We start from the raw sequence: 24,171 nt of genomic DNA on the forward strand, positions 1-24,171 counted from the left end.
TATTTTCTCTTCTAGTCTAAGCTCCGGAAAGATGTGATGTGCTGTATATATATATATATATATATATATATATATATATATATATATATATATATATATATATATATATATATATATATATATATATATATATATATATATATATATATATATATATATATATATATATATATATATATATATATATATATATATATATATATATATATATATATATATATATATATATATATATATATATATATACATATGTGTGTGTGTGTGTGTGTGTGTGTGTATGTCTGCCCTTGGATTATCAGAAGCTTTTGAATCTGTTGTGCAAGCTCAAGCTCTTTATTCTCTGCTTTTAAACAATATAAATTTTTCTATTTATCCTTAAAAGTATTAGTACGGGAATTCTTTTCTCCGTCTTAAGAACAGTCAAGGTTTTTATTTCAATTCTCTAATTTATGTAAAGCAAGGCTTGAAACAAATTAGGTCTTCCTATTTTCTATTTTCAATCTCCTTCTATTTCCAAACTGTGTGTTTCAAATGTATTGAATAGTCTTCCAAATACTTGCTTTTTTCAAAAATTTCTAACGCATCATCCCTAGCTTAAATGGATGATATTCTTTTAACTGATCGTACAGGCAAGAAGCTTTCTGATTCTGTTAATTTTGTTGTCTCTTCTTTTTCCCTTATAGTGATTTCTATGAATGCTGATAAGTGTGAGTTCCTCTCTTTTAATGTTAAGGCTTCTTCCTGATCATTACTTAGTTGTACAAAATTTTCTATACATTTTTTTGAATCTATTAAATGGTTGGGAATCTCAATTACCAATAATTTACGGTCTCTTCGTTCGCGCACAGTTGTCGGCGCTAAGTCTAAGCTCTAAATTAGGTATTCAAAACTCGTTGCTGACCGGAATAAATATAACCGTATAGCACTAGTAAAACTGTATTCGACGTACTGCAACCCCTCCGTCTGACCTTTAACTGGTTTGTTTCACATTTTCGTTAAAAAGGATATCCAAGGTCTCCGATCAACATATTTTCAGTTTTTGAAATTTTTACTTTATTTACCGTAATGGTATAAGAATAGAAAAAAAGTGCAGAGTTTTAATGCTCTAAAAATACGGCAAAACTGGCCATGTTACATGGGGAGTTGTCCGGGTAGGCTGTTTCGAAGTTTCAGCTACTTTATGTCTTATCCTATGTTTTTGTTCTAGTTGATAAATTTTGTCTTAGGTTAGTTTCTTTTTTTTTGTAATTCATTACTCCGCTTTTAGCGTGTTGTTTATAGAAGGCTAAAAATAAATTATTATTATTATTACAGCAGTCAAATTTTAAACTGATCGATTGTTTGGCTCAGTAATTTTTTCGTCAGTATTTTACTCATTTTATTGTTGACCTGGTGACAATTCCGACCAGATGCGCACGAAGTTTTTCAAAAGAGTGCATCACTTATATTTCTGGAACGGCTCAGAGTATTAATTTGAAGCTTTCGGGGCATTTTCAGGGGGATGTTGAAGTAATCAAGACACTGTATGCACGCTATTATTACTAATTAGTCAAAAAAAAACTTTTTGCACAAAATCAGTTTTTCAAAAAAAGTAAGGAACTCCATTAAACCAAAATTGAACAAAAATAGAATCAAATAATCTACAAGGAATAAAACTACCACAAATAAGTATCAATAAATAAATAAAAACCCAAAACAAACAGAAATTAAAATAAGTCAAACTCAAAACGAGCAGAAATTAGTCTGAGTAGGGTTCTAAACACTATGCTTTCTAAAAGCCAGAATATAATTTGTGCTTACTGAAAAAAATTCAAATGAATTTACTGAAAAAATGTGCATTCTCAGTTAAATTTACATACGCTGATATTTATTCCTTAAACTATTAATTAAATTTTGATTTCTTAAAGTTATAAAAGTGAAAACATTTAAAAGAATTATTTTTAGTAAAGTACAAATTATATTATAGCTCTTAAAAATCATAGGGTTTAGAACCCTACTCCGATTAATTTCTGCTAGTTTTGAGTTTGTCTTATTTTAATTTCTGTTTGTTTTTTTTTTCATTTATTTATTGATACTGATTTGTGGTAGTTGTATGCTTGGTAGATTATTTGATTCGATTTTTGTACATTTTTGATTTAATGGAGTTCTTTACTTAAAAAAAAAGAAAAAAAATATTATGTGCAAAATGTTTCTTTGATTAATTTCTGTTTGTTTTATATTGACATAGTCTTTTTCAGGGAGAAAGACTGAGCCTCTTCTGAAGTTAAACAACCATCCCTTCCATAAGAACCTTAAATACAACCTTGACATAACTTACAGCCCTTGCCCCCGATCTCTGTGGCTTGTTTCAACCCCAAAAGCCATGTTGTATGATATTTAGACTATTTTGAATAGAATGGTTATCTCAAAATTTGTATCAGACGTATTTCGGGACGATATTACGTGTGTGTAGGGGGGAGAGGGTAGCTGTCCTCTGATCACTTCGACTCTTAAAAAGAGCACTAGAGTGTCTGATTTCCAATCCAATGAGCCCACTTTGAAGTTTATATGACCACACTTTCTATAAAAACCCTATACGTCCCCGGGGCCTAACTTACAACCTTATCCTGAGGGCTGGGGGGATTTGTTACCCTCATAGAAATAATTTCCAGACCTTTCTGATAGGCTTAACAAAATGGATATATCAAAATTTCAATTGGAAGTTTTTGGGGAAATGATAGGTGTGGAGGGAGACATTTGCCCTCTGATCACTTTTGACTAATAAAAAGGCAATAACCCTTTTAATTTCCAATCGAATGAGTCCTTTTTGAAGCTTCTAAGACAAAACTCTATAGAAACATTATATGCCCCAAGAGCATAACTTACAACCCTTGTCCTGAGGGCTATAGGGGGAGGGTTGTCATCCTCAAAGACATAATTTCCAGACCTTTCAACTACGTTGAACAAAATGGCCATAACAAAATATTGATCAGAAAATTTTGGGGAAATTATGGGCGTGGGGGGGGGGCGATTCTCCCTCTGATTACTTTCGACTATAAAAAAGGGCAATAGCCATCTCAATTTCCAATCGAAAGAGCCCTTTTTGAAGTTTTTATGACAACAATTTCTATATGCAATTAGATACCCCCAGGGAATAACTTAAAACCTTAGCCCTGACGGCTCCAGGAGGTTATCATACTCAAGATCATAATTTCCGGACCCTTCGACTACGTTCACCCAAACTGCTATATCAAAATGTTGATCGGAAGTGTTTGGGGAAATTATGTATGGAGGGGGGGCATTCGATCCCGATCACTTTTGACTATTAATAAGGGCACTGGCCCTCTCGATTCCCAGTTTAATGAGTCCTTTTTGAATTTTCTACGACAACTCTGGCAAAGACCTAATTTTCAGAGCTTTCAACTACGTTGAACGAAATGTCTATTTCAAAATTTTGATTGAATGTGATTGGGGAAATGGTGACCGTGAAAGGGGATATAGTTGCCCTCCAATCATTTTCGACTGTTAAATAGGGAACTAGTGCTTTCAATTTCCAATCGATTGATCCCTTTTTGAAGTTTCTAGGACAACGCTTTCTATAAAAACCTTATATGCCCCCAGGACATAACTTACAACCCTTGCGCTGAGGGCTGTGGGGGAATATCTTCGATTATTAAAAAGGGCACTAGCCATTTCAGCTTCCAATTGAATGAGCCCATTTTGAATTTTCTACGACAACGCTCTCTATAAAAACCTTATATGCCCAAAGGGCATAACTTACAACCCTTGCGCTGAGGAAATGGTGGGCGTGGAAGGGGTGTTAGTTGCCCTCCAATCACTTTCGACTATTAAAAAGGGTGCTAGCCATTTCAGCTTCCAATTGAATGAGCCCATTTTGAATTTTCTACAACAACGCTCTCTATAAAAATCTTTTATGCCCCCAGGGCATAATTTACAACCCTTGTAGTGAGGGCTGTGAGGGAATTGTTATTTTCAAAGACCTAATTTCCAGAACTTTTAACTACGTTGAACAAAATGGCTATTTCAAAATTTTGATTGGATGTTTTTGGGGAAATGGTGGGGTTAGCGTGATAGGGGGTTAGTTGCCCTCCAATCACTTTTGACTGTTAAAAAGGGCACTAGCCCTTTGAATTTCCAATCGAATGAGCCTTTTTTGAAGTTTCTACGATAACACTTTCTATACAAACTTTATGTGCCCCAAGGGCATAACTTACAACCCTTACCCTGAGGGCTGTGAGGGAGTGTCCTCCTCAAAAACATAATTCCTATCTGGAAACCAACTACGCTGAACAAAAGGGCAATCTCAAAATTTTGATTGGATGTGTTTGGGGAAAAGATGGATGTGGAAGGGGTGTTAGCTTCCTTCAAATTACTTTTGACTATAAAAAAGGGCACAAGCCACTCCATTTTCCAATCGAATGAGCCTTTTTGAAGTTTCTACGACAACTTCTTCGATACGAAGTGCCCTGGTCTAAAGGAAAAAATAATAAATAATACATTGTGCCAACATCGTTCTTTACTTAGGCAGCGCGATTGCGCTACCTATGATTCTACTTGTACTCCTCTCACATCCACTAAGAGTACTACTTTTAAGACTGTTACTACTATGACCACTACGACAACTACTACTATGATAACCACCATTACCACTACTGAAAGGACTTCTACTACTATTACTACTACGACTACTACTGCTACTATTACTACTACTCTACTGCTACTACTACTACTACTACTGCTACTACTACTACTACTACTACTACTTCAACTACTGCTACTACTATTACTACTATTACTACTACTGCTACTACTACTACTACTACCAGTACTGCTACTATTACTATCACTACTACCATAGGCTACCCCCTATGGTCCTTAGAGATCAGAACCTTGTTTATGCTTAACCGAAAACAAAATATATTTTTTTCGTTTTCTCTTTTATAATGTTAATAAATTAAAAATAAACTTCCTTAGACTTTCAGGAATACATATCAATACATATTAAGCTGACAATCAACATGCTGTTAGTCTCTTCAATAATCTTAGTTATTATTCTGATTTTTTTAATTTTCTGTCGACGTTTTGACGAATAAAAACACACAGCTCACAATAAAAATTGTTCTCAGTAAAGCATAAATGACGTTTATTGTCGTTAGAAGACATAGTGTGCATAAACCCTACTCTTGTTTGTAGTAGCTTTTGTTTGCATCAAGTTCGATTTGATTATTCATTGGAATTTCTCCTCGTTTTGGATTGCGTTTATTTATTGAGATTTTTTTATGTTTGTTTTAAGCTTGAATCACTTTTTGACTTTATTTCTGCTTGTCTTAAGCTTAGTGTAGTTCATTGTATATATTTAAAAAACTTCATTTTTATATACTTTGTTTTAATTAACAACATCGAAATACTGAATTTGATATATTTATTTAAACACTGAGAACGCGTTTGATAAAACCTATGTTCACTGAAATGATCTTATTGGTATTTTAGCTAAATACTTCCTATGATTAACATGTTTTCCAAAATAACTATGAACCCAAATTATACCAATATTAGTACAAAATGTCAGCCAACTTTTCCAAAGCTTCCAAAAAATTAATAAATATCACCAGTCAAATTCTTATTTAATAGCAATCTAAAGTATGTGTAAAGTTATATTTCTCTGACCTCATATATGTAAACATATCTTGTAACACAAACATGAGGGGGAACTCTCATACCATGTGCCAAATCGTTCGACAAAACCCTAAAATCTAGGATGATTCTAGTAGCGTTTTTGCGAGTTTTTTTTCTTTTTTTTAACTCCATAGCTCCCATATACATGAGTACTGGTCCAAAAGTTTACATGGTAACAAAAGTTACCAGTACTCATATACATGAGTACTGGTTACATTTTTAAATTGAAGAAGAAGAAGACTGATTATGGTTTACATCTCTCTGAAGTATAGCATTTCTTAGCCAAAGAATAAAACTCAAAAAAGGCGTCTGGTGAAAACTTCACCTCTTAAAAGACATTATTTTTTGCATTATTTCCTAACATTTATATATTGTTTTTTTTTAGAGTTCCTAGTCCATAAATATATTACTGTTGACATACCTTTATTTGATATTTTTTCTAAATGCTAATAATAGATCAAAATACTGTAATAAATAACCTATCAAACTAATTTTTGAAACAATCCTTTCTGGCAGAAACAATAATGATAATAATAGAAAGAAGTAAACCATAAACAGTGTTGAGCAGCAAAGAGAATTATTCGGAAATCACTTTCATATTCTAATTATCTAAAACGTATCACAACTTTTTAGTATTGCTCCTGTATATGAGTAAAAAACGTAACTATTCCAACAGTTATGATAACAAACACAGCAATTCCGAGTAATACAATAGTGGAACAACACATTCGACGGTACACAGTATCCTTCTTCTCTTTTTCTGCTATGAGAGCAAGCCGCTGTGCATCTAAAGTGAAGTCAATGCAGGTCGAGGAAGAATCCTGGAAAATATGGAGCAATAAACTAAAAGCCGCCTAGAGTTATTGCATCTATAAATTACTTTGTACATAAAGTATCTTTGAAGCTGGGCTAAAAGGGACAAAGATTGAGAAGAAAAATGCGTGAATAAAATTCTAATTGTAAGTACCTATGTTTTCTCTGAATGTAGTCACTTAATGACCCGACTGGTATTTTTTTTTCTATCATTAATTTTGTCTGAATGTATTGGATTTTCAGTACATTATGATTTTTCGTCTGTACTTTTTCCGTGGGATAGACATATTTGTATAAAAACCCAATGGGGCTCTATTACCTTAGCCACAGTGGTGTAACTTTGACGGAAGATGGCTATCTACCCTCTGCTGTTTTTTTTTTTTTTTTTTTTACAGTTTTTTTTGTTCAGTTAATTAAAAACGAGGCAAGTAAGGAAATAGGGATTATCAACCAAATTAATTCTACTCTGCAATTATCAGAACAGGACAAAGTTATCAGACGTCATTTGCTACTAGAAAAAAATTAAGTGAATATTAAGGCATTTATTAAATTTTGAACTGTATTTTGAAGCTTCATAATATTAAAAACTGTCTCCGTCTAATGATATTAGGAAAGTCTCTCTTTAAATCATTAATGCTAGTAACTACTATAATTCCTATAATTGTCATTGCTTTTACATGTAGTGTCTACAGTGGATCTCTCTGTGCCCCATCCATACATTGAGTAATCACAAATAGTCGAAGCCAACCGTCTTGCATCTCTTCAAGTATATCTAATCGGGCAAGCTACTTGCAGCCTTATCTTTGCTTTTTTGCACAAAACCTTTTTGCACAAAATAAGTTTTTCAAAAAAAAGTAAAGAACTCCATTAAACCAAAAACGAACAAAAATAGAATCAAATAATCTACCTAGCATACAACTAGGCTACCACAAATCAGCATCAATAAATAAATAAACCCCAAAACGAACATAAATTACAATAAATAACTGAGTCAAACTCAAAACGAGCAGGGTTCAAAATCCTTATGCTTTCTAAAAGTCAGAATATAATAATAGCGACCGCCCATTCCATAAAAACCCTATATGCCCTCATGGAATAAATTACAATGCTATCACCAGGTCGGGGGTGGGGGGTGGGGGTGTGTGTTAACCCTAGAGACACTATTATATAATCTTTGGACTATATTGAACAAATTCCTATCTCATAATTTCGCTATATCATGATTTCATCAGATGCGTTTGGTGAAAAGAGGGGTTGTCGGGAAGGGGGAGGCTAAATGCCCTCCATCACTTTTGACGCCTAAAAAGGAACTAAAACTTCGAATTTTCAACCAAATGAGCCTCTTCTAAAGTTAAACAACCCTCCCTTCCATAAAAACCTTAAATTCCCCAAGGGAACAATAACTTACAACCCTAGCCCCTAGGCTCTGGTGGTTTGTATCAACCACAAAAGCATTGTTATATGATCTTTAGACTATTTTGAATAAACTTCCTGTCTCAAAATTTTTATTCGATGTGTTTAAGGAAAGCACGACGTGTTGGGAGTGGGAGGGGGGTGGTTAACTGCCTTCAGGTCACTTGGACTTTTAAAATGGGCATTAGAAATTCAGATCACCAATCCAATGAGTCCCCTCTGAAGTACATACAACCACCCTTTCTATAAAAAACCTTATATGCCCCCAGGGCATAACTTACAGCCCTTGCCGTGCAAGCCCTGGAGACGGGGCTGTCTTCCTCAAAGACATAATTTTCGGACTCTTCAACTACAATGAATAAAATTGCTACCTCCAGGTTTTGATTGGATGCCCTTGGGGAAATGATCAGCGTGGGGGGAGGCCTGGCTACTCTCACATCACTTTTGACTCTTAAAAAGAGCCATATAACTTTTAATTTCAAATTTTATGAGCCCCATCTGAAGTTTATGCGTCCACCCATTCCATAAAAACCTTATATGACCCAAGGCCATGATTTACAACCCTATCCTCACGGCACTGGGGGGTTTTGTCAACCCTAAAGGCATCGTTGTATGTTATTTGGACTATTCTGAGCAACATCGCTATCAAACAATTTAAATCAGATTCGTTTGGCGAAGAAGGGTAGTCGGGGGATGGGGGCTAGCTGCCCTCCCTCACTTTTGACTCTTGGACGAAAACTAGATCTTCCAGTTTTTAACCGAATGAGCCTCCTATAAAATCTATACAACCATCCCTTCCATGGAAACCTTAAATACCCCCTCGGCATAACTTACAACCCTTGCCCTTAGGCTAAAGGTTTTTTTCAACCCAAAATACCTTGTCATATGATATTTAGATCATTTTGATTAAAAGATCTATCTCAAAATTTCTATTGCATGCATTTCGGGACAATACGACGTGTGTGTGTTTGGGGGGGGGGAGGTAGCTGCCCTCCAATCACTTTGACTCTTACAAAGAGCACTAGAGCTTCTGATTACCAATCCAATGAGCTCCCTCCGAAGTTTATATGATCACGTTTTCTATAAAACCTTATACGCCCCAGGGCATAACTTACAACCCTTCCCCTAAGAGCTGGGGGGATTTGTTATCCTTAAAGACATAATTTCCGAACCTTCCAAATACGTTGAACAAAAGGCTATCTCAAAATTTTGATTGGAAATGTTTGGAGAAATGATGGGCGTCAGGGGGGGGTTAATTTGCCCTCCAATCATTTTGGACTAATATAAAGGGCACTATCTTCGGGGGGGGGGGGTATTTTACTCAAAGGCATAATTTCCGGACCTTTCAACTACGTTGAACAAAATGGATATAACTAAATGTTGATCAAAAAACCAACAGAGAGAAAAATCTCTTATGAAAAAAACAACAAATGAGACTGCGGCCAGTGGAGAGAAAAGACGAACAATGTAAAACAACGCGGATGTTTCTTCTGTATCAAAACAGGGCGTCTTCAGCACGAGAGAAACACAAGAAGACCAAAATAAAAAACCAAACTAAAACTAAAAACAAACAAAACCACCACCAAAAAAAAAATATACAATTGGCGCAAACTAATCCACGTAGGGAAAAGGTGCTATTAGAATAACATCTTTTCTAATAGCATCTTTTTTCTACGTGGATTAGTTTGTACCAATTGTATATATATTTTTATGGTGGTTTTATTTGTTTTAAGTTTAGTTTGGATTTTTATTTTGGTTTATTTGGAAACTTCCTTTCCCATAAAAAATTCTCCCCTTGGATATTCCCCTCAGCGAAAATTCACCCTCCCCTCACAAACTTTCAGATAACAAACTTTCTAATAGCAAATACTATTGCCTACGAAAACAATGGACAAACTGTAAGTACGGAGCACAGTTTATAGAATTAGCAGTATGATCATTCACTATCTCACCCATTATAAAAACCCGGACCAAGGTGAGAGTGCTCCAGAGAACGTTTTTGCAGATATAAACATAAGCGGCATTAGATCTTTTCACGGGTAGACAAGTCAGATTTCTCTTTGACGCTAAACAAGTGGAAATCCGCTATTACGAATAATGCCCTTTGTAACCATTTCTCATTGATTGACGGAAACAGATTAACCCGCTTATGCAGAAATAAGTGGGAGGAGCTTTTTGTTCGCACTGAGAATGAAGACCAGAAATGATCTGCGATAAACTTACTGGATAATTCTATAAACTGTGGTACGGAGCGAAATGGCTCAATAGTAACGGAAACTCTAAAGAGCAGGATTTAGATATCAATAGGTACCGGTATATCAAAAGAATTGACTTGTTACGCTGATTCCAAATATACAGAATTCATTAAGTTTACTGTCGCAAATCAAAAACTACGCAGCTGAGAAAATTTACCTGGTTTTCTAAAAATGGGGGAAACACCCACTAAAAGTTAAGGGGTCTTAATGGAAATTCCATCATCTGATTCAGTGTATCCGAGAAACTTATTATAGAAGTTTCAAGCTCCCGTCAGCAAAAATGTGGAATTTTGTATTTTTTGCCAAAAGAAAGATTACGGATTCGTGTTTATTTATTTTTCTCCCCAGGGGTGATCGCATTGAACCAACAGTCCTAGAAGATTGGGAAAGGGCTTGTTTGAACAAAATTCTAAAGTCTTAGTGCCTTTTTTTGTGACCAAAATGATTGGAGCTTGTTGCGCTTGCGGAGCTTGAGGGCAAATGACCCCCCCCCCCGACGCCCATCATTTCTCCTAACATTTCCAATCAAAATTTTGAGATAGACATTTGTTCAACGTATTTGGAAGGTCCGGAAATTATGTCTTTAAGGATAACAAATCCCCCCAGCTCTTAGGGGAAGGGTTGTAAGTTATGCCCGGGGGCGTATAAGGTTTTATAGAGAGCGTGATCATATAAACTTCGGAGGGAGCTCATTGGATTGGTAATCAGAAGCTCTAGTGCTCTTTGTAAGAGTCAAAGTGATTGGAGGGCAGCTACCTCCCCCCCCAAACACACACACGTCGTATTGTCCCGAAATGCATGCAATAGAAATTTTGAGATAGCTATTTTAATCAAAATGATCTAAATATCATATGACAAGGTATTTTGGGTTGAAAAAAAACCCTTAGCCTAAGGGCAAGGGCTGTAAGTTATGCCGAGGGGGTATTTAAGGTTTCCATGGAAGGGATGGTTGTATATATTTTAGAGGAGGCTCATTTGGTTAAAAATTGGAAGTTTTAGTTTCCTTTCAAGAGTCAAAAGTGATGGAGGGCAGCTAGCCCCCTCCCCCGACTACCCCTCTTCGCCAAACGAATCTGATTAAAATTGTGAGATAGCAATTTTTCTCAAAATCGTCCAAAGAACAAAAACAATGCCTCTAGGGCTGACAAAACCCCCCAGTGCCCTGAGGATAGGGTTGTAAATCATGGCCTTGGGTCATATAAAGTTTTAATGGAATGGGTGGTCGCATAAACTTCAGATGTGGCTCATAAAATTTGAAATTAAAAGTTATAGGGCTCTTTTTAAGAGTTAAAAGGGATTTGAGAGTAGCCAAGCCTCCCCCCACGCTGATCATTTCCCCAAAGGCATCCAATCAAAACCTGGAGGTAGCAATTTTATTCATTGTAGTTGAAGAGTCCGAAAATTATATCTTTGAGGAAGACAGCCACGTCCCCAGTGCTTTCACGGCAAGGGCTGTAAGTTATGCCCTGGGGCATATAAGGTTTTTTATAGAAAAGGTGGTTGTATATACTTCAGAGGGGACTCATTGGATTGGTGATCTGGATTTGTAATGCCCATTTTAAAAGTCAAAGTGAGCTGAAGGCAGTTAACCACCCCCCCTCCCACTCCCAACACGTCGTGTTTTCCTGAAACACATCGAATAAAAATTTTGAGACAGGAAGTTTATTCTATCTCAAAATTCTATCGGATGACTTCGAGGAAAAAAGGAGGTGGAAGTAAAATTTTGAGATAGCCATTTTGTTCAGCATAGCTCAAAGGCCCAATAATTATGCCTTTGAAGATAATATGGCCCCCCATAGCCCCTGGGGAAAGGTCTCTAAGCTATAAATTTTTCCCATTGTTTACCTATAGTATTTCCTATTGAGAAGTATGCATACATTTTTCGGATGGGGGTGAGGATGGTGAATTTTCTGCTTGTGGGATTTTCCACAGGGGACATTTTCCATGGGGGAGTGAAGTTTTCGGGGGTGAACTTTCCAGGGGAAATTTTACACTGAAGGATTTTGCCGGAATTTCTATAAGAATCTCTTTTAATTAGTCTTACTTAGTTTTTGCTGACTCAATTTTACATGTGGAGACGTTAATGGGAATTGTCTGTGGAGAAATTTTTACCGAATTGGAGTTGTTTACAGTATCTTTCCGTAGGAGGGGGGATTTTCCACGGGACAAATTTCCCATAGGAGAGTTTTCCAAGGGATAAATTTTCCAGAGGGAATTTTCTGTGGGAGCAACTCCCTGCCGCGGGCGGGTTATTTCCGGGAAAACTTTTCCACGGAGGAGGGGATTTTCAGCATAGTTTTAAAAACAATCTTTCCAAATGAAAGTCTCTTTCAAATGAAAGTACACTAAGAAAAAATTTTCACCTGGAACCGTCCGCAAGAAATTTTTCGAGGGGAATTTTAAGCTAGAATGAAATTGTCTGAGAGGAATTTTCTTGGTGGGAGGGGAGGGGTTTACGTGGGAATAACTTTCCATAGACAGATTGTCCGTTGGGAGAAGGAATTTTCCATTAAGGGGGAGCTGGATTACATAGCATTATTTATAAAATGATCAGAAATTAAATTTGAAAAAGAAGTTTTTTTCAACTGAAAGTAAGGAGCAACATCAAAACTTAAAACGATCATAAATTATTACTCGTATGAGGGGGGCTGCCCTTTCTTCAATACATCACTCTTTACGCTAAAGTTTTAGTTTGTGTCAAAATTCTTTAAAAACGACTCCTATTAATCTAGAATAATAATCTTTCTTAAATTCTAAAAAAAACTTCAGCGTAAAGAGCGAGGTATTGAGGAGAGGGCATCCCCCTCATATATGTAAAAATTTCTGTTCATTTTAACTAATGAAGTTGCTCCTTACTTTAACTTGAAAAAAAGAACCTTTTTAGAGATAGCACCAAATTTCTCTGTAGGTGGCGCTACTATCGCCTCGACTTGGCGCTCGACTTATCGCCTCGGCGCTACTATGTCTTTTCTGTGACTGAGATAAGAAAACTACCTTTCCCCCTTCGGGAATGGTTCGCAGAAATAGAGACAAAAAAAGTTAGGTCCGTGTGATGCAGACATTTGAAGTATTTTGATACAAATACGGCCATTCCTAAAAACTCATTTCTTTTGAATAAGTTCCAAGCCCTTAGTCCTTGTGAAGTTGATAAAGAGCAGGAAATTGATGCCAGAAAAGGTGCTCTTGAGCGTCTTTATGACTTTCTTCCGTTGTATGTAATATACGAGTTATGAGTGTATACAGTGAATATAATCTAATCGTTTATTCGTAGACTATGATTTTTCGTCATTTTTTTTTCTTTTTATTTGCTCCGAATTTCTGTTGTTTTGACGGTAGCTTAACATAAACTATTTATTTATTTATCTATTAAGATCACTTGACTTTTTCGGGGTATTTCCACCTTTTTCAAAAATCAGGCATATGTACTGAGCCTCGTAGCTTTTGACGGATAATACTAGACTTAATGACTTTTTTATGCTAGAAATCAGCATAAAATAGTATTTTTTAGGTATGTTTGGTTTAGGTATCTGCAGCATTTTTTTTTTAGGTAAGAGTTTTGGTTATTATTGGGCCGAGTCGCTTCTTGCTTGCAGTTCGTTACGACGAACTGAATGATAAGATTATGTACAATGATGAGTAATATCGCAACAAATATTAAGTTGGAGAGCCAGTTATCTCAATTATCAAGGGGAGGAGAGATAAAGGATGCCTCAAAGATTGTACTTTTATATCCAAAATTTATAACTTTCCGTGAGCATTCTTGTAAGTATAGAGTAAATGTATCTTCAATCCATCTTCTTTTCAATTAAGCTTGAGTATAGGTAATGTGGGGTGAAAGCTCCTTTCTTATGGCAGAAAATGTTTTCTTTTTACCATAAAAGTTTATTTTCATAGGAAGGTCAGGGACCCAATTGCAAACTTAATGATTCCCTTAGCATGCTGGATTCGGGCCTTCGGGACCAGGAGATTCGGATTATGAATCTGGTGTTGAGAAGTCATGTACTCTAAGATTGTATAAGCAGATTAAATTAGTGTATGGAGAGGAGTTACACCTGTGACTAAGCCTACCGTGGAGAGCCTTTTTTACAGTTATTTTTGTTAGTTAATAAAAACAAGGCTAGGAAGAAGGAAGAGTGATTTTGCTCAAAAAGAGTGCAAGTCAAAAAATTTGCGCATCCCCTCTTAGGCCTCCCCTCCTCCTCTGAGGTAAAAAGAGTGAATTTCACACAAAAAAAGTGCAAGTTGGCAACCCTGTTCCTTGGGCTAAATGCTCTTTTGAAGAATAGGCCAACTACTGACGTTTAAAGAGATTCAAGACTGACACCCAAAAAAAGTGATTTTCACTCTTCTGCATCCAGTCTGAGGTAAAAAAAAGAGTGCATTTCAGACGAAAAGTGTGCAAGTTGGCAACCCTGCACTGAAGTGCTGGTTGTGGGTGCGAGCAAAAGCGTAGCATTTTGTAGGGGACACTAGGGGTTTTATGATGAAGATGGTCCAAGAGGTAGGTTGGCTTTCCCCCTTTGTGAGGAGTATGGGGTTGACCTGGAACAATTTTTGAGTAAGTACCAAAGTTTGAAGAACTTAAGGAATAGTTTTTTTTTTGGGGGGGGGGTACACAAAGGATCCCAGGTACTTTGAAGACCTCTTCTAGGGAGCTAATTATTGCGATGGACAGTTTTGTAGGAAATGCTTTAGAAGCACAAAAGTTATAATTTCAAAGTGTTGAGTGCTAGTGTTTGATTTGTTCAATTCTTTTTTTCTTTTTTTGTACATATGGTTACTGGCTTTTAAATACGCTTATGTAATATATGTATTGCAGCTTATCGGCACAAAAAATGGAGGGGTATCTTGAGTATTCCCAGAGACTTTCCCAGGAAAGGGGTGGCAAGTGTTAGGAGGAACTTTTCTTCGGATGTTTAGTTGGAAATACTGGATTTAGTTTATTTTTTGCTCATCAAGCAGTTATGTGGTAACGGACTACTAAGAGTAGGCCTAGTAGGCCGACCAAGATAGGCCTATGACTCGTGCTTACACTAAGCAGATTTTAAAGAAAAGTTTGAATAGAAATACATAAAATAAAAAATAACAAAAGAACAATAAAAGAATACCCAGCATAAATTACTAGCCAGAGAAAACTTGCTTCACTTAAGAAGGGAAAAAACTTTATAATTTTTGGTTTCTTCTTTTTCATTCGCCAATTGACTTTAGTCTCAAAACATCCTAGTTAACCTTCTGCCAATCATTTTTCCAAATGCATTCGATCGCTTTACTTACTTGTTACTATGTAAAATAAATAAAGTTGAAGAAAAATGGTCTCCCCTCATACTCAGAATGATTTTTATTCATTGTAAGTTTTAATGTGACTCCTTACTTTCATTTAAAAAAATCTTTTTTTAGAGTTAATGAAGTAAAGAGTCTTTCAGCTACTATGATGCTAAACTCTCAAAAACATAAAAATAAACTAGATCAGGTATATGTGTAAAGGGTTAAATTTTATAATGTTTTATCAAAATCTCATAATATAATCAGCTTTATAGTGTAAGCAGAGAGTTTTAGGAGGTGAAGAGCTTATATAGAAAGTAATGTTGAAGCCCTAAAGAATGAACAAAACTGAAAGAATTATTACCTATAAAATTAACTAAACTTACAGTAATAACCATTGCTGAGGTTTAATGACACTTTTCGATCTATCACTAAATTTTGAACAGAAGAAAATAAATGGAATCAAAATTTATCTCTCAAATTCATTCTAATTACGCATTTCCTGTTCATATTAATTCTTGCCGAAAACTCGATCTTCTACGAAATAATGCAAGGATCTGCCGCCATTTTAACTTAAGAATGACGCCATAAAACATTAACTTTGAATTTCAGTACTTTTAAAGTTTTTATTTGAATGATTTGAGTAGAGTAATAAATCTTTCAAGTCCTATTAATTTTTCCCATTCCTATTTTTCCAAGAAATATTTATCATGTCATTGCGTCAGGCCTAAAGTGAAGGTATTCGTAGATAGTGCACAAACTGTTACCGAGTTGACAAAAATACCGAAACCGTTTTTTTTTGGAGTGGTTGATTGATTTCCCATACCATTTCTTAAATGTACAATCCTCTGAAGGTGCTTACGGAGCACTGACCTGGATAAGAAAATCCAGTGGAAAAGTCTTCCTTACTTTCTAAGAAATTTTCGAAAAAGGGGCAAGGCACTACCTTTAATTTTGAACTACTAAATTTATGTTTAGCCGAATTCATATTTAGTAATCCAAAGAGAAGAAATGGGGAAACATTTACATGTCCTTCAACTTCATCGATATGCACAGAGGAAAGAGCTTTGCCCTCCCCCACAAAATTCTAAATTTTCTCGACTTTCTTGGCACTTCTTAATCAAAATATGAAATTTGTTTTTACTATTATTATTAATCCTCAGCTGAATTTTTTTTTATTATTCTCTCCTTACCACCTCCCCCCCCCCAAAAAAAAAATCCGGGACAGGTACCTACCGAATTTTATAGCCTCTTACAACCACTAAAATGGCACAATTTTCACACAAGCAGTTCTAGCAACTAAACCATTGTTCTCTTTAAGAATTATAAGCAGTAACCTAGGTGCTGATACGAACTCTACATCCAACCCTACAAGAATATGCTCAAAAGTGTAATAGATACGAACCCTACATTCAACCATACATTCACGCCTACAAGAATATGCTCAAAAGTAAAATAGATACGAACCCTACATTCAACTGTACATTCACGCATACAAGAATATGCTCAAAAGTGTAATAGATACGAACCCTACATTCAACCATATATTCACGCCTACAAGAATATGATCAAAAGTGTAATAGATACGAACCCTACATTCAACTATACATTCACGCATACAAGAATATGCTCAAAAGTGTAATAGATACGAACCCTACATTCAACAATACATTCACGCATACAAGAATATGCTCAAAAGTGTAATAGATACGAACCCTACATTCAACTATACATTCACGCATACAAGTCAAGGTTTTTTAAACTTGGCAATGTATAATGTAGTCAAGCATGTTTTGAGAGTTTGGTCGTAATAATATAATTTAAAGCAAACAGTTTTTTTTTCTGTTTTTGTTGTCAATTGCACAATGAATGTACGTCATGAATTCACGTGTACATTCTTAAAAAAAAAACAAAAAAAACTGGTGTGATATAAAGTAGTCAAACATGTTTTGGAAGCACGCACGAAATTATGGATTCGTCAATTGTCAATGTGAGTACAGCTTATTAAATTTCTTAATTTATATCCAGATAAAAAGCATTTACCAGTGAATTCAAATTTCAGGGGAACTTATCCCCCATCCCCTCCAACAATACAAAATCTTAAAATATAATTAGTATATTCGATAGAAAACGCTAAGTATGCTTTTTTCTATTATGTAAAAAAAAAACCCCCTCCCCCATTGTTTTGTTAGGAGCATAATTCTGTACTTTTAGCTATTTCGTTCTAAAAATGCCCCTTTTTCCCAATTATCAAAAAAATCTTTTTTCCACTCTAAAAACCACATGTGTTTATAACTACAGAGAGTCCCTTTTGAAGTCAGGGTTTAAACGTGTCCTATCTGAGCTTTGAAAACAAAAGGTTGATGATTCAGACATGGATTTGTCTAATTCTCGTCAGAAAACCAAATCATATTCAAATATTTTCTTGGGGAGAAAATTTTAAGTTTTGTATTAATTTGGGTTTTAACTCACATTTAACAAACTTAGTCGTAGTTAAGTGAAAGTGTTTTTCTGAACTTTCTGAGGGAGGAGGGGGTAACTATTTAGTTTAACAAATTAGTTTACGAGAAGAAATATGCTTCACTACAGATAAGGCTATTGTGTATTTCTGAACTTTCTGAGAGAGGAGGGGGGTAACTTTTTAGTTTAAAAATTAGTTTACGAGTAGAAAAATGCTTCACTACAGATAAGGCTATTGTGTTTTTCTGAACTTTCTGAGGGAGGAGGGGGTAACTATTTAGTTTAAGAAATTAGTTTACGAGTAGAAAAATGCTTCACTACAGATAAGGCTATTGTGTTTTTCTGAACTTTCTGAGAGAGGTGGGGGGTAACTTTTTAGTTTAAAAATTAGTTTACAAGTAGAAAAATGCTTCGCTACAGATAAGGCTATTGTGTTTTTCTGAACTTTCTGAGGGAGGAGGGGGTAACTATTTAGTTTAAGAAATTAGTTTACGAGTAGAAAAATACTTCACTACAGATAAGGCTATTGTGTTTTTATGAAATGTGTGTTTTTCTGAACTTTCTGAGGGAGGAGGGGGTAACTTTTTACTTTAAAAATTAGTTTACGAGTAGAAAAATGCTTCACTACAGATAAGGCTGTTGTGTTTTTCTGAACTTTCTGCGGGTGGTGGGGGTAACTATTTAGTTCAAGAAATTATTTTACTATTAGAAAAATGCTTCACTCCAGATAAGGCTGTTGTGTTTTTTTTCTGAACTTTCTGAGGGAGGTGGGTGGGGGTAACTATTTAGTTTAAGAAATTAGTTTACGAGTAGAAAAATGCTTCACTACAGATAAGGCTATTGTGTTTTTCTGAACATGTGTGTTTTTTTATGAACTTTTCTGAGGGAGGAGGGGGTAACTTTTTAGTTTCAAAATTAGTTTACGAGTAGAAAAATGCTTCACTACAGATAAGGCTATTGTGTTTTTCTGAACTTTCTGAGGGAGGAGGGGGTAACTATTTAGTTTAAAAATTAGTTTACGAGTAGAAAAATGCTTCACTACAGATAAGGCTATTGTGTTTTTCTGAACTTTCTGAGAGAGGTGGGGGTAACTTTTTAGTTTAAAAAATTAGTTAATGAGTAGAAAAATGCTTCACTACAGATAAGGCTATTGTGTTTTTCTGAAATTTCTGAGGGAGGAGGGGGTAACTATTTAGTTTAAGAAATTAGTTTACGAGTAGAAAAATGCTTCACTACAGATAAGGCTATTGTTTTAGTTCTGAACTTTCTGAGGGAGGTGTGTGGGGGTAACTATTTAGTTTAAGAAATTAGTTTACGACTAGAAAAATGTTTCACTACAGTTAAGGCTATTATGTTTTTCTGAACTTTCTGAGGGAGGAGGGGGTAACTATTTAGTTTAAAAATTAGTTTACGAGTAGAAAAATGCTTAACTACAGATAAGGCTATTGTGTTTTTCTGAACTTTCTGAGAGAGGTGGGGGTAACTTTTTAGTTTAAAAAATTAGTTTACGAGTAGAAAAATGCTTCACTACAGATAAGGCTATTGTGTTTTTCTGAACTTTCTGAAGGAGGAGGGGGTAACTATTTAGTTACAGAAATTAGTTTACGAGTAGAAAAATGCTTCACTACAGATAAGGCTATTGTTTTTTATTCTGAACTTTCTGAGGGGGTTTGTGGGGGTAACTATTTAGTTTAAGAAATTAGTTTACGAGTAGAAAAATGCTACACTACAGATAAGGCTATTGTGTTTTTCTGAACTTTCTGAGAGAGATGGGGGGGTAACTTTTTAGTTTAAAAATTAGTTTACGAGTAGAAAAATGCTTCAATATAGATAAGGCTATTGTGTTTTTCTGAACTTTCTGAGGGAGGAGGGGGGTAAATATTTAGTTTAAAAAATTAGTTTACGAGTAGAAAAATATTTCACTAGAGATAAGGCTATTGTGTTTTTCTGAACTTTCTGAGGGGGGAGGGCGATTGTAACTATTTAGTTTAAGAAATTAGTTTACGAGTAGAAAAATGCTTCACTACAGATAAGGCTATTGTGTTTTTCTGAACATGTGTGTTTTTTTCTGAACTTTCTGGGGGAGGAGGGGGTAACTATTTAGTTTAAAAACTAGTTTACGAGCAGAAAAATGTGGAAATTCACTAGCTCAGAATTGGGGTCTTAGTCCACCAGCCTGAATGGTGGAAATCCACTAGCTCAGAATTGGGTGACTCAGTCCACCATCCTGAATGGTGGAAATTCACTAGCTCAGAATAGGGGTCTTAGTCCACCAGTCTAACTGGTAGAAATTCACTAGCTCAGAATTGGGGTCCCAGTCCACCAGCCTGAATGGTGGAAATTCACTAGCCCAGCATTGTAGTCTCAGTCCACCAGCCTGAATGGTTGAAATCCACTAGCTCAGAATTGGGGTCCCAGTCCACCAGCCTGAATGGTGGAAATTCACTAACTCAGAATTGGGGTCTTAGTCCAACAGCCTGAATGGTGGAAATCCACTAGCTCAGTATTGGGAGTCTTAGTCCACCAGCCTGAATGGTGGAAATTCACTAGCTCAGAATTGGGGTCCCAGTCCACCAGCCTCAATGATGGAAATTCACTAGCTCAGAATTGGAGTCTTAGTCCACCAGCCTGAATGGTGGAAATTCACTAGCTCAGAATTGGGGTCTTAGTCCACCAGCCTGAATTGTGAAAATCCACTAGCTCAGGATTGGGTGTCTCTGTCCACGAACCTGAATGGTGTAAATTCACTAGTTCTGAATTGTTGTCTCAGTCCAACAGCCTAAATGGTGGAAATTCGCTAGCTCAGAATTGGGGTCACAATCCAACAGCCTGAATGATAGAAATTCACTATCTGAGACTTGGAGATTCAGTCCACCAGCCTGAATGGTGGAAATCCACTAGCTCAGTATTGGAAGTCTCAGTCCACCAGCCTGAATGGTTGAAATTCACTAGCTCAGAACTGTGGTCTTAGCGAGTGTTCAGATTGAAGCGTTAGAGTCTGACATTCTGGGCTTTATTTTTCAGGGCTTGAATGCTAATCAACGGACATAAACTCGATTGGGAACCCAATGTGAAAATGGAAAACAAAAAACTAAAATATATTGACGGTATGTGTGTAGAGCATGGCATGGTTACTGCTAGGGCAACAGTCTAACCCTTGACGGTTTTAGGTATCCGTGAATAAGTTCTAAGGCGAGAGTGAAAGTTGAGACAAATTTTTGGAGGTGCCCACCTCACCTGCCCAGAGTCTCAGGCAAGTGACCCAAAAATTTAAAAAACACACAGAGATGACAGACACAAAGAGACGAATCACACACAGAGAGGACAAACACATATAAACGACACAAAGAGATGACACAATTACACAGATGATACACACACACACAGAGACAGCACACACAGAGAGACGAGACACACACAGAAATGACACACACATATAGAGACGAAACACACAAAGAGACGTCACACACACACAGAAACGAAACACACTTAGAGACGACACACACATAGAGACAACAAACACACAGAGACAACATCCACACAGAGACGACACACACACAGAGACGACACACTGAAAGTAACGACTTACATATAGAGACTACATACACACAGAGAGAAGACAAACACACAGAGACGACACAAATAGAGAGACGAAACTCGCACAGATACTACAAATACACATAGACAACACACACACACACACAGATACGAAACAAACAAAGACACGACACACGCACAGAGAGGACAAACACAGACACGACACACACACACACACAGAGAAGACACATTCAAAGAGACGACACAGACATAGAGATGACTTAAACAAAGATACTAAACATCCCACAGAGACGACACTTGCACAGAGACGACACACACACACACACACACAGAGAGGACAAACACACAGAGACGACAGACACAAAGAGACGAATCACACACAGAGAGGACAAACACACAGAAACGACACATAGAGATCACACATGCAAAGAGACGATACACACACACAGAGTCAACACACACAGAGAGACGAGACACACACACAGAAATGACAAACACACATAGAGACGACACAAACAAAGAGACGTCACACACACACAGATACGAAACACACATAGAGATGACACACACACACACACACAGAGACAACACACAGAGACAACATCCACACAGAGACGACACACACACACACACAGACGACACACACACACAGAGACGACACACTCAAAGTGACGACTTACACATAGAGACGACACACACACAGAGACGACAAAAACACAGAAACGACACACACACACACACACAGAGACGACACACACATAGAGACAACACAGACACAGAGACGACACACACACAGAGACGACAAACACACAGAAACGACATACACACACACACACAGAGAGAGACGACACACACATAGAGACAACACAGACACAGAGACGACAAACATACAGAGACGACAAAACACACAGAGACAACACACACACAGATACGAAACACCCACAGAGACGACACATGCACAGAGACGACACACACACACACAGAGTCCACTCACACACAGAGAGGACAAAAACACAGAGATGACAGACACAAAGAGACGAATCACACACACAGAGAGGACAAACACACAGAAACGACATATAGAGACGACACATGCACAGAGACGATACACACACACACACACAAAGAGTCAACACACACAGAGAGACGAGACACACACAGAAATGGCAAACACACATAGAGACGACACACACACAGAGATTACACAAACACACATACACGACACCCACAGAGAGACGACACAAACAGAGAGACAACACACACACACAGACAACAACTACACAGAGACTAAACAAACACACAGAGACGACACACACACACAGAGACGACACACTCAAAGTGACGACTTACACATAGAGACGACACACACACAAACAGAGAGACGACAAACACACAGAGACGACAAACATAGAGAGACGACACTCACACAGAGACGACAAACACACAGAGACAACACACACACAGAGACGACACACACACAGACACGACATACGCACAGAGAGGACAAACACACAGAAACGACACACACACACAGAGACGACACACACATAGAGACAACACAGACACAAAGATGACAGACACACAGATACGAAACACCCACAGAGACGACACATGCACAGAGACGACACACACAGACAGAGTCCACTCACACACAGAGAGGACAAACACACAGAGACAACAGACAAAAAGAGACGAATCACACACAGAGAGGACAAACACACAGAAACGACACATACACAGAGACGATACACACACACAGAGTCAACACATACAGAGAGACGAGACACACACACAGAAATGACAAACACACATAGAGACGACACAAACAAAGAGACGTCACACACACACACACAGATACGAAACACACGTAGAGACGACACACACATAGAGACAACACACACACACAGAGACAACATCCACTCAGAGACAACACACACACACAGAGACAACAAACACACAGAGACAACACACACACAAAGAGACGACACACACCACACAGATACGAAACACACAAAGAGACGACACACGCACAGAGACAACACACACACACACAGAGTCCACAACAAAAACAAAGACGACACATCCACAGAGATGACACACACATAGAGACGACAGACACATAGAGACAACACACACACACAGAGACAACATCCACACAGAGACGATGACACACACACACAGAGATGACAAACACACAGAGACAACACACACACAAAGAGACGACACACCCCACACACATACGAAACACACAAAGAGACGACACACGCACAGAGACGACACACACACACAGAGTCCACAACAAAAATAGAGACGACAGCCCAAGGATGCCATGGATGGGCATTCACAGATGCCCAGCGTCTCCAATCACTTTCCCAATAGTATCTATTCATTGTCTCAGCTCAGTTTAGAAAGTATGATCCAATTTCCACTTTTTCAAATTTAGGGTCACTTGCCTGAGACTCTGGGCAGGTGAGGTGGGCACCTACAAAAATTTGTCTCAACTTCCACTCTCGCCTTAGAACTTATTCACGGATACCTAAAACCGTCAACGGTTAGACTGTTGCCCTAGCAGTAACCATGCCATGCTCTACACACATACCGACAATATATTTTAGTTTTTTGTTTTCCATTTTCACAATGGGGACCCAATAGAGCTCATGTCCATCGCTTAGCATTCAGGCCTTGACAAATAAAGCCCAGATAGTCGGACTCCAACGGTCCAATCTGAACACTG

General features: G+C 37.1%; 1 protein-coding gene across 2 annotated transcripts in view; it reads right to left on the reverse strand.

Moving 5' to 3' along the window:
- Positions 1–5,470: 5,470 nt before the first annotated feature.
- The window catches only part of LOC148943667 (uncharacterized), a 220,921-nt gene continuing 202,220 nt past the window's right edge, over positions 5,471–24,171 (reverse strand). For both annotated transcript variants that reach the window (XM_089101045.1, XM_089101046.1), the window contains exon 5: positions 5,471–6,497. In XM_089101045.1, the coding sequence (XP_088957171.1) occupies positions 6,306–6,497 (192 nt within the window). In that variant the 3' untranslated portion in view covers positions 5,471–6,305. The remainder of the gene's footprint in view (positions 6,498–24,171) is intronic.

Source organism: Artemia sp. Qi Xiang Cuo, chromosome 15, assembly GCF_049724085.1.
Source record: "Artemia sp. Qi Xiang Cuo chromosome 15, ASM4972408v1, whole genome shotgun sequence".
Classification (NCBI taxonomy): domain Eukaryota; kingdom Metazoa; phylum Arthropoda; class Branchiopoda; order Anostraca; family Artemiidae; genus Artemia; species Artemia sp. Qi Xiang Cuo.